This window comes from Nerophis lumbriciformis, linkage group LG08, assembly GCF_033978685.3.
Source record: "Nerophis lumbriciformis linkage group LG08, RoL_Nlum_v2.1, whole genome shotgun sequence".
NCBI classification, from domain to species: domain Eukaryota; kingdom Metazoa; phylum Chordata; class Actinopteri; order Syngnathiformes; family Syngnathidae; genus Nerophis; species Nerophis lumbriciformis.
In genome coordinates this window covers 34,545,097-34,557,760 of record NC_084555.2, presented here as the reverse complement: position 1 = coordinate 34,557,760, position 12,664 = coordinate 34,545,097, and the positions used below count along the sequence as shown (strand labels likewise).

General features: G+C 39.8%; 1 protein-coding gene across 1 annotated transcript in view; it reads right to left on the bottom strand.

Moving 5' to 3' along the window:
• The window catches only part of tgfb3 (transforming growth factor, beta 3), a 36,940-nt gene that overhangs the window by 9,641 nt on the left and 14,635 nt on the right, over positions 1-12,664 (bottom strand). The window contains exons 3-5 of the mRNA XM_061968741.2: positions 10,646-10,775; positions 10,451-10,558; positions 1,565-1,721 (exon numbers count right to left, since the gene is read on the bottom strand). Of these exons, the coding sequence (XP_061824725.1) occupies positions 1,565-1,721; positions 10,451-10,558; positions 10,646-10,775 (395 nt within the window). The remainder of the gene's footprint in view (positions 1-1,564; positions 1,722-10,450; positions 10,559-10,645; positions 10,776-12,664) is intronic.

Below are 12,664 nucleotides of genomic sequence, written 5' to 3'. Positions count from 1 at the left end.
AGAATGCATTAAAAAGATAAACCACATGTGCTTGTCTTACATAAGCATTGTGAATGATAGGCAAAATTCCCCCAAAAAGTGCAGTTCCCCTTTAAAATCACTTTTAAACTGTATGAATTCCAGCATCAAGGTTGGATTTTCAGCAACATATAGGATATAAACTTTGCCACCTCTGACCTCTGTATGATATGTGACCTTTAAAGGCCTACTGAAACCCACTACTACCGACCACGCAGTCTGATAGTTTATACATCAATGATGAAATCTTAACATTGCAACACATGCCAATACGGCCGGGTTAGCTTACTAAAGTGCAATTTTAAATTTTGCGCGAAATATCCTGCTGAAAACGTCTCGGTATGATGACGTCAGCGCGTGACGTCACAGATGGTAGAGGACATTTTGGGACAGCATGGTGGCCAGCTATTAAGTCGTCTGTTTTCATCGCAAAATTCCACAGTATTCTGGACATCTGTGTTGGTGAGTCTTTTGCAATTTGTTAAATGAACAATGGAGACAGCAAAGAAGAAAGCTGTAGGTGGGAAGCGGTGTATTGCGGGCGACTGCAGCAACACAAACACGGCCGGTGTTTCATTGTTTACATTCCCGGAAGATGACAGTCAAGCTTTACCATTGGCCTGTGGAGAACTGGGACAACAGAGACTCTTACCAGGAGGACTTTGAGTTGGATGCGCAGACACGGTACCGTGAGTACGCATGCAGCTGCGGCTTCCAAACATTTGATCGCTTGCCCGTACGTGCGTGCCGCTATGTGCATGTCACGTACGTAACTTTGGGGACTTTGGGGAAATATATGTGCTGTATGAACTTTGGGGAGGTGAACGGTACTTTGGGCTGTGGGATTGAGTGTGTTGTGCAGGTGTTTGTGTTGTATTGGCGGGTTATATGGACGGGAGGGGGGAGGTGTTTGTTATGCGGGACTAATTTGTGGCATATTAAATATAAGCCTGGTTGTGTTGTGGCTAATAGAGTATATATATGTATTGTGCTTATTTACTGTTTTAGTCATTCCCAGCTGAATATCAGGTCCCACCCGCCTCTCACAGCATCTTCCCTATCTGAATCGCTCCCACTGCCCTCTAGTCCTTCACTCTCACTTTCCTCATCCACAAATCTTTCATCCTCGCTCAAATTAATGGGGAAATTGTCGCTTTCTCGGTCTGAATCGCTCTCGCTGCTGGTGGCCATGATTGTAAACAATGTGCAGATGTGAGGAGCTCCACAACCTGTGACGTCACGCTACTCGTCTGCTACTTCCGGTACAGGCAAGGCTTTTTTATCAGCGACCAAAAGTTGCGAACTTTATCGTCGATGTTCTCTACTAAATCCTTTCAGCAAAAATATGGCAATACCGCGAAATGATCAAGTATGACACATAGAATGGACCTGCTATCCCCGTTTAAATAAGAAAATCGCATTTCAGTAGGCCTTTAACGTTTTTGTTATTAGTATTTGCAAATAGTCTGCGAGTAATGACACAGTTCTCCTACTTTTAGTGAGGCGAGTCATCTTTGCCAAACTTGGACGCAGAATTGTGCCTTACTTGAAGCAGTAGTTGGTGTCAAGTGCTCTTTTGCGCCTGCGGGAGGAGGAGTGTGTGTCCAGTCTGTGGGGAGGCAGCATCATGAGAATGAGATGGGGGTACAGCTGCTCCCTTTGTTTCTTGGTACGGCTCAGATCCTCAAAGTCTGCCTCCATACCTGCAGGGCGCAGTGAGAAAAGCACACAAAGACTTTTAGGAAATAATCATAATCAACTTGTCGTTTTTTTCACAGGCTGATAATGTCCAGACTGGACATTAGTGGCCCACTTTTCATTCGTCTTTTTTGACTTCCTACTTCCCACCGTCTGCTCCTCCGCTCTCGGCCTGATGGCTAAAGCAGCAGATATCTCGGGAGAGAAGCTGCCGCTGGATACGTTGGCCCCTCTTTAATTAGGGCCAAATGTCTGAGCGCCATGGCAGCACATTCCTTGTGGCCAAGCCCGTTCCGGAGCGTTCCCAGGACCCGAGGCTCGGGGGCCCCTTGTGCTAAGTGCTAAGTGAGATACCAGATCAATGTCGTTCCCATGCTCTCAGTCTGACTTCCTCGTAGGAGGGTGAGCCTTTATCTCTATTGCTGGAATAATGACTAGCCCTCACTGCAGCCATGCTTGAAACTAATAATGATGATGTTTTTAACTCATAATTTCGACTTTACATCTCAATTTTGACTTTTTATCTCATTACCATTGGGAAAAAAATTTTAGTGGCGGAAACGGGCTTCTATACATATGAAACTCATCTTGATACAATCATACTGACCTCATCCAAAAATGAACATGAAACTGATCCTATATCCTATTTCAATACTTTTGTAGATGCAGAATACTGCTGCAGCTGATTTTTTATGATTAGACATCCAACAAAGGTCAACACTATCATTTGAACACTAGCAAATCCAATATGTGATCAAACATCAAACTAGTATTTGTTGCCTGTCCCCGCTTCCTAAAATTGGACTTTACCATGAAATGTAATTAAAATCCTAAAATATTTCATATTTTGTGGATGTAATTTGCTTGTTATTAAAATAAAAAACAAAGAGTGTTGGAATCACTGTAATGTGCTAGGGATAGGTACCGTTCACATTCTGGTATACATGTTCTGTACTTTTGTGTGTGGTGATAAATGTTAAAAGAAAATCTAATGTTTTTTATTTTAACCTTTAACGTTGAGCTTTGCTGTCCAATTGCTACAGCTGGATTTCATACACTTCTGAGTCTCATTTGCAAGTATTATATAGCAGACTTGCATGCAGTTGCAATAAGACTTCACTTTAGATGGCTGTAGTGTTTATAGTACAGTATGTTGACTCAGTCAGGAAGTAGTCTTTGCCATTAAGTTGAATGTCTTTTGTTAAGCCCAAAACGTGTTTATACTGTAACTAGAGATGTCCGATAATATCGGCCGATACATGCGTTAAAATGTAATATCGGAAATTATCGGTATCTGTTTTTTTTATTATCGGTATCGTTTTTTGTTTTTTTTAATTAAATCAACATAAAAAACACAAGATGCACTTACAATTAGTGCACCAACCCAAAAAACGTCCTCCCCCATTCACACAAAAGGGTTGTTTCTTTCTGTTATTAATATTCCGGTTCCTACATTATATATCAATATATATCAATACAGTCTGCAAGGGATACAGTCCGTAAGCACACATGATTGTGCGTGCTGCTGGTCCACTAATAGTACTAACCTTTAACAGTTAATTTTACTAATTTTCATTAATTACTAGTTTCAATGTAACTGTTTTTATATTGTTTTACTTTCTTTTTTATTCAAGAAAATGTTTTTAATTTATTTATCTTATTTTATTTATTTATTTATTTTTTAAAGTACCTTATCTTCACATTACCTTGTTGTCCAAATTAGGCATAATAATGTATTAATTCCACGACTGTATATATCGGTTGATATTGGTATCGGTAATTAAAGAGTTGGACAATATCGGATATCGGCAAAAAGCCATTATCGGACATCCCTAACTGTAACTATTGTACTTCTCACATACCAGCTGTGTAATTGTAATCTGCAACAGTTGTAGTTTCCATTAACCCATTTGGATGTGTTAAAATCATGTAAAACCGCTAATGCTAATCTTTGTCATGTCTATGGCAAGTCCAACGTAAATTAGCATTGAGCTAGCGCATTTTGAAAAGTGGAGCCACACTGTACTTTCGAGCGTCTTTTCCTTGCTTTGTTGGCATGGAAAATTGTAACATTACTTAGAGGCAGTTCGCTTGTTTCTCGGCCAAGTGCTTGACCCGGTGCCGAGTTTGCAATTGGACATGATGTCACATGCAACAAAGGTATTGAAATATGGCACAGTTTGATTTAATGAGAATCAGAACCCGGTAGTACCGACAGGCTCAGGTCGGTGTCTATAAAAATACCACATTTGGTGCCCTTTCCTCATGTCAACATGCTAATAGCATAAATGTCATGTTGCCATATTTCATGTGTTCCTCTAATGAGTCATCGTCGGCTTAGAAATAAAGTTGCCTGACATGGTCCAATACACATTTTGTTAGTTCAATATGTGTATTATCCAACTTTGAGTTCAAAAGAGGCAGAAATGTAAGTTTATGTTTGTGAGAGTTACAACAAGCAAATGGCAACCATTCAGTGGAATAGCCCAAATAAACGATAAGTGTCTTAGTCAATAAAGCTCAAGTTTAATAACAGTGAGTAAGTACCCATGACATTTGTGCGCACTGTAAAAACATCAATGAGTTGCAACGTTCAATCAGGTCACTTTATTCTGTTAGGTTGCTAAGAGTTCGGATTCCAGATAGGATGTTTATGTCATGTGGTTTATGAATGTTTATTACGTAGCTGCACACTTTGCAACAATTTGATTGGATAAAAAGTGAATTCCTGTATTGGCAGCATGCGCAGCACTTTTGCATGAAGCAAGGAAAAACCATCAAATCCAAGTCCGATCTATTTAACACAGTGTTTCCTTTTTTCCATTAAGTTTAGTGACGATCGCCAGTACTACAGTATGTCAACATTTGCACATAGCTGGTCTTTATTGTTTAAGCTGTTTGAAGAAGGTGAACAAATAAATACGGTGTATTGCTTTTTAGTGACGAGAAAAGAGGGTCTACTTTGGCTCCTGTGAGTCAGCCAAAGACGACGGGACAATTCCCTGTTGTTGGGCAGATTTTAAGACCTCTAACCAAATTGACTTTTACTGCACATTTGGATTACCGTAATAAAAATCATTTGAATATGAAGCTGATGAGTCGTATTCAATACAGTGACAGGAGTGAGTATGGTGAATCTTCCATCCACTCATTAAACAATCTTTGTTATTCATGTTAGGCTCCCTTACATGAATCACACAATGTGCGTAGGGCCCCACAATTTGTAGTGGGCCCCGTTTTGCAGGAAGAAGCACATGTATGATGTTAATGTTAACACTTTTATAAATGACAAGGCGCTTCGTATGAAAATTTACTGCAAACATATTCCTAGCTGCTTCCTGCTGCGACACTGACAATAATGTAAAGACATAATTCATCAAAAGAGTCATTGCTACTGGGATCAAATCCTCTGTATTATTTTTTATTTTCGCTAACTGCTTATTTGCTATCACTTTTACCATTATATTTGTACATGTTGTATTTGCTGATGTTGCTCTATTGTTGTTGTTGTGTTTTCTGTTGTTGTTTTTGTCTCTCTGTCTAATCCACCTCTTGTCCCCACAATTTCCCCCTCTGTCTTCTTTTTTTTCTCTTTCTATCCCCTCCTGCTACGGCCCGGCTGCACCAAATGATAATATAAATACATTTAATAAAGTCAAATACAAATAAGCCAACAAGAGAAGTATCCTACACTTCTCTTTTGTAAAGTAAATCTGAACAGCCGATATGGGCATCTACATCAACTATATGATTTGCCTGAGAAGCTGGACAGGACAAAAAATCAATAAATTAAAAAATTAAAAAAATCAATAAAAAAAATCAATAAAATAAATCCCTGTCAATATAGAGTTGGAAGGACCATAATGTTTTAATGATGTTTTCCCATGATTTTTTTAGTACAAAACATGCATCAAATTCAAGTTTGATTAAAAACGTCTAAACATTGTTTCACATAAAAAAGTGTAAATTAAATACAATTCTGTCTTCTCTCCCTGTCCCTTATAATACAATTTTACATGACAGTCTCAGGAGTCCCACAGTACAGTAAATGAAGCATATTATCCAAAACCCAGCAATGATGCTGGAATTATGTTGAAAAAAAGTGCTTGAGAAAGCCTTACTAAAAAGTTAGAACATATCGGGGTGTTTTTTTTGTGTAGGCTACCGTTAGCTTTAATGCTATGTTTGTTTGTGCACTTTATCCACTCTTTACATCGACAAGATGGCGACTTGTCCAGGGTGCACCCCACCTTCTCCCCGAGTGCAGCTGGGATAGGCTCCCGCACCCCCGCGAGCCAGAAAAGGGACAAGCGGTAGAAAATAAATGGATGGATGTGAACTGTAGCTTCGCACTTGTCCAGCATAGCACTGTAGATGTCATATTTTAGAACGTAACATTAAGGAGTGGGACACAAACGTTAGCAACACTGGAATAGCTACGTGAGCTACTATGCAGTGCTAACAGCATAGACCAGGGGTGCTCACACTTTTTCTGCAGGCGAGCTACTTTTCAATTGATCAAGTCGTGGGGATCTACCTCATTCATATATATAATTTATATTTACTTATTTATGAAATATATGTTTTTGTTAATAAGTTAAAGGTGTTTAATGATAATGCAAGCATGTTTAACACATATAGTTAATATTGTTAATAAATTAAAGGTGTTTAATGATAATGCAATCATGTTTAACACATAGTTAATATTGTTAATAAATTAAAGGTGTTTAATGATAATACAAGAATGTTTAATACATATAGTTAATATTGTTAATAAATTAAAGGTGTTTAATGATAATACAAGTATGTTTAATACATATAGTTAATATTGTTAACAAGTTAAAGGTGTTTACAGATAATACAAGCATGTTTAATACATATAGTTAATATTGTTAACAAGTTAAAGGTGTTTAATGATAATACAAGCATGTTTAATACATATAGTTAATATTATTAATAAGTTAAAGGTGTTTAAAGATAATACAAGCATGTTTAACACATATAGATTCCTTTCTTTCATGAAGACAAGAATATAAGTTGGTGTATTACCTGATTCTGATGACTTGCATTGATTGGAATCAGACAGTGGTGCTAAAAACGTCTGCATTTTCGAATGGAGGAGAAAAAAGTCCTCCTTTCTGTCCAATACCACATGAAAGTGGTTGGTTTTTGGCATCTTGTTTGTCCAGATTCCGTACTCCTTTGTATACACTTTACAAGAAATACATTGTCGGCAAACTCCGTAGCTTAATTGCTAGCTTGTGCACGCCAGCTTTCTGAGACTCTTGTTTTGTTAGCGCAACTGTGCAGTCGGTCTTTGGAGTTTTGACGACAGGTACGGCGCCAGAGTCTGTTGAAATAAAGTGTTTCTCGCCTTCCAGTCGGTAATTTTAATGAGCTGGCAGCAGCCAGCGTCATCTCAGAATGTCAATCAAGTGACGAAAGTGACGTCATAGTGAAGATTTATGATCGCTCATTTTTAGGACTATTTTTTTAATGCCTGGCTGGTGATCGACTGACGCACCCTCCGAGATCGACCGGTAGCTCGCGATCGACGTAATGAGCACCCCTGGCATAGACACATACTAGACACCTCACGGCTTGGCTGACTCGTATGTCAAACTGTCCGCCATCTTGCGGCAGTCATTTGCCAAGACTACAGCAGCAATGTCATATCCATATTAACTAATGTAAATGCCATCCATCCATTTCCTACCGCTTGTCCCTTTCGGGTTCGTGGGGGGCTGGAGCTTATCCCAGCTGCATTTGTGCAGCACCCTGGATAAGTCGCCACCTCATCGCAGGGCCAACACAGATACAGACAACATTCACACACTAGGGCCCATTTAGTGTTGCCAATCAACCTATCCCCAGGTGCACGTCTTTGGAGGTGGGAGGAAGCCGGAGTACCCGAGGGAACCCACGCAGTCACGGGGAGAACATGCAACATGCTCTAATATTTATTCTAAAATCAAAATATCGATACTTTTTATGCTGTAGCTATTTGACATAACTTAGCCTATATCATTAACAGGAAAACAGTGTAATGTACTACATATATACTGTACATATTTTCCCACTAATCACTTTTCATTTCAACAGAATCTCAATGATTTAGTTACATACACTGTGTTCTTCTTAATGATATAGGCTAAGTTATCTCAAATAACTCTGGTATCAAAAGTATCGATATTTTGATTTTAGAATCAATATGAGAGCATAAAGATTTGGTATCGGCCGTATCAATATTTTAGTATCCAGCCGCACATTAATAGTTACAGTATGTTTAAGAAATTGAGGTAAAGTTTGTGTTAGTCTGCTGCAGTTTTTGACCATTTAATTGATACACTGCACTTCAAGTGTTAGAAGTACAAATGCAGATGCTATTTGGAACACATTTATCATAAATCCATTTTCTATAACGCTTGTAGTTACAGTATTAGGGTCACAGGTAAGATCTAGCCTATCTCAGCTGACTTGGGGATTGAACCCATTGTGAGGCACAATCACTGACCCCTGTTTCACCGTGCTGCCCCTAATGTAGATGAATACTTTTTATTTTTTTGACATGAACTACATCATGTAACTGCTCCAAAAGGAGGCATTAGGCTACAGTGTCATAATTTCATTAAAAAAAACTACTTCTCCTTGATTGCTAAAATAAGTGTGCTACATTGATAACTATAAATCTATGAATGCTAAGATTCCTGACAGCCACGTAAATAAACACTTTCTTCATTAAAAAAAAACAAACATTGCTGTCAAATTGACTTACCGTATTTTTCAGACTATAAGTCGCAGTTTTTTTCATAGTTTGGCCGGGCTCCAGTGCAACTTATATATGTTTTTTTCCTTCTTTATTATGCATTTTCAGCAGGTGCGACTTATACTACGGTGCGACTTATACTCCGAAAAATACGGTACTGGTTGACGGGGCGGTCAAGACCGCCGCAAGGTGACATAGTGAAGCAGTGGGCGGATGCAGGAGTTTGCAGGGTCTATAAATGTCTATGCTAACATTAACGTTGCACATTTTCAGCAACATCATGCTAGGTTAGCCTACTTGCTAAAGAAAAATGAAATGATCAAACTTACAGCTCCCACGTCGGTTTATTTTAAGATGTTAGTGAAGCCTTTTCCCTCCTTGTTTTTTTATATAGCTGTCCTGTGTAAAGTGGTGGGCGTATACAGTAATCCCTCGTGTATTGCTCTTATTTGGTTTTTGGCCCGACTGTGGTAAATTAATTTCCTCAAAGTAAGAATTAATTATAAATAAACTGTTTACGACTTTCTTAATACATTTATTCAACATTATGAGAGACCTGCAGACATTAATTAACACCCTTTATTCAGGTGTACACTCTGCAATGCAATATAGTAATGTTGCCTGAAGCTGAGCCAATCAGTGGCCACGATACTGATTGGTTTGGTGTCATCTAGTGGCCAGTACTACTGTAGTGTTGATATTTCTAGTTCATTAAGCCATGTTTGGAAATACTTAATTTAGGACAAACATACATAGAATATGATGCTTTATAAAATCTGTAAACATGGATGCGTGATGTTGCGAGGGATACACAGGATAGCCTGATTTGATTGAGTTTTGATTGATTGAGACTTTTATTAGTAGGTTGCACAGTGAAGTACATATTCCGTACAATTGACCACTAAATGGTAACACCCGAATAAGTTTTTCAACTTGTTTAAGTCGGGGTCCACTTAAATTGATTCATGATACAGATATATGCTATCATATATACTATCATCATAATACAGTCATCACACAAGATAATCTTCAGGGTGTATACATTGAATTATTTACAATTCGGGGTGTGGAGAGGGGGGAGGGGGGGGTTAGGTTTGGTTGTTATCATCAGTCATCAACGATTGAGAACAGAGAAATGGACATTGAAACAGTGTAGGTCTGACTTGGTAGGATATGTACAGCAAGTAGTGGGCATAGAGAGAGAGAGAGAGATCAGAAGCATAAGAAAAGTATCTACATTTGATTGTTTACATTTGATTATTAACAATCCGGGGAGGGTGTTAGTTTAGGGTTGAAGTTGCCTGGAGGTGTACTTTTATTGCAGTTTTGAAGGAGGATAGAGATGCCCTTTCTTTTGCACCTGTTGGGAGCGCATTCCACATTGATGTGGCATAGAAAGAGAATGAGTTAAGGCCTTTGTTAGATCGGAATCTGGGTTTAACGTGGTTCGTGGAGCTCCCCCTGGTGTTGTGGTTATGGCGGTCATTTACGTTAAGGAAGTAGCTTGACATGTACTTCGGTATCAGGGAGGTGTAGCGGAGTTTATAGACTAGGCTCAGTGCAAGTTGTTTTACTCTGTCCTCCACCCTGAGCCAGCCCACTTTGGAGAAGTGGGTAGGAGTGAGGTGGGATCTGGGGTGGAGGTCTAGAAGTAATCTGACTAGCTTGTTCTGGGATGTTTGGAGTTTAGATTTGAGGGTTTTGGAGGTGTTAGGGTACCAGGAGGTGAATCTAGCGAGGGGCGGCTCAGAGGTGGTATCATGTCCATTTCAAAGGATGTTTTTAGTTCCCGACATTTGAATAAGCGTTTCTCTCAAAAGTGGAGCGAACAAGGGAGGTATAAGATTGATTTTTCTCACGCTTTGTGGTTCTCCCTACACATATTGATGTAGTATGATACCAAATAAAATAGTGTTCAATATGAATCCTTAAATAGGAACTTGCTATGCAACATGCATACAATCTTACCTTTAAACTTGACCTCCAGCACCTCGTTGACGTTCTCAATAATGTCCCCGTTGGGCTTGAAGGTGTGACAGGGACAATGTACGCTGATCTCCAGGCCCAGATTGGTCTCTGCGTGCGATGTAAAGCATTGTTTGAAGCACCTGCACCAGGAGCGCTGCTACAGAATGTGACAAAATGGCGTGGCGCTCTACTCACGTCTGTACATGAGCCACTCCCTCACTGTCTCTGTAACGTCGAAAGAGACCCACTCCAGCATCCCCTTGGTCAGGACGTTCTTGCCCCCGACGTAACGCTGTTTGGCTTTGGGGTCATCTTTCTGGAGGATCTGCAAGGAAGGATGAAAATGTGACCCAGCTGCATAAACTCTTTTGTAACACACACACACACACACATTGAAGCGGAGCTGTCTGTCTGAGCCAGACTCTCCAGGATGCCTTGGGCCAAATGTCTACTCTTCATGGAAAAAGTGACCGCCTGTGTTGATATCCCCATTTTGCAAGTTAATGCCTGCATGTTACCCTCCTGCCAATGGGAAGCTGGCTGGTCTTTACATCAGCAGCTCATATGAGCGAGGCAGTGCCACAGCCCAGCAATGATGCTCTGCACTCTACTCAAACACCTCAAATAAGTCAAACATCCCAAAGCCGGACAAGTCAGATATCACATCCTGCTTGACCTTAAACGAGCATGAAATGATTTGCTTATCTTTGGCTTTTGGGAACACTCTTTCCAAAAGAAGGACGGGCGTCATGAATGGAAGCGGAAACTCTAATTATGCAACTGTTACTCTGACTGCTTTTGAATAAATATACCGTATTTTCCAGACTCTAACCAGTATATAAGCTGCACCCACTAAATTTTAGTAGAAAAAAATATTTTTCCTATATTAGCCGCACCGGACTGTAAGGCGCAGCTATATACCGGTACTTATATAGTACCGGTACTGTTTGATCAGCAGTAAAATTGCTGATCAAACAAAACAGAAAAGTAATTGATGTCTTTATTCATCTTTTGTGAGATGAATACTTTTTTTTCTCATTTTCAATAAGGTTCACAATGTTTGTCAGGATTCTTCTTCCTTGTACTTTGTACACACTTTGAGTTTGAACAGTTTATTTAAGTGGATCATTTTAGTACATTGTTTGATTTCTTTGCTTAATCCATTTTATAATTTAGCTGTTAGCAAAGAAAAATCCATGGATTAGTCGCACAGCCTGTGATGAGGTGGCGACTTGTCCAGGGTGTACCCCGCCTTCCGCCCGAATGCAGCTGGGATAGGCTCCAGTACCCCCGCGATCCCGAACGGGACAAGCGGTATAAAATGGATGGATGGATGTATAAGCCGCAGGGTTCAAAGTTTGGGGAAAAATTAACGGTTTATCGTCTGGAAAATACGGAATTAGACCCGCAAGAGATTCGGTCCTTAAATCAACTCTCCTTTCCCCTTCGTGCCCGAGCTGCATCACAAAACAAACGATTGACCCGCTTTGAAAGCACAGGTGTTTGAAGAAGACTCGAGTTTAACTCATGACTCACAAGCTTTCTCTTGATAATTGAGCACTGCTCGTCTGCTGAGCTGTTCATTGTTCTCCTGAATGCCAATTTGTGAACAGGTGTTACATTTGTAGAGGAGACAGTTCATTTTGCAGTTTCAATCTGCACACACTTATTTTAAATACGGTAGTGCCTCAACTTGAGAGTGCCCCATCTTAAAAGTGTTTTGAGATAAGAGCTGTCCTATGCTTTAAGTTGCGAGCAAAAATTTGCGTTACAAGCAATCCACGCCATTAGTTGGCGTAGCGAATGTCACAAAGATCTACCCAAAACATTTGGTAGTAATGCTGGCAATAGCTTATAGCTAGAGATCGATATACATTTGTTTTCCAATCATGGTAACGAAGGAAGTGGACGAAAAGGACAGTGCTGAGAAGAAGATGTGGATGATATTCATTGAAATAAAGAAATAAATCATCATGTAGCCGTGTAGTTCGAGCGTATCACTGCAAGTCTGCCCCATACTGAAGCAGAACGAGTCTAACGCCAGCAAAGGGCGTTGAAATAATATCTAAATGGCGCACATGTATCCATGAAAATATGGAAAAGCTGCTGATGGTGCAGCTGGAAGGAGATACCGTAGAAGTCCACTCTCTTATATGTGTTTTATGTTGCACGATTCCACCAAGAAAAATTCCTAGTTTGTGAACCCGTTCTCAA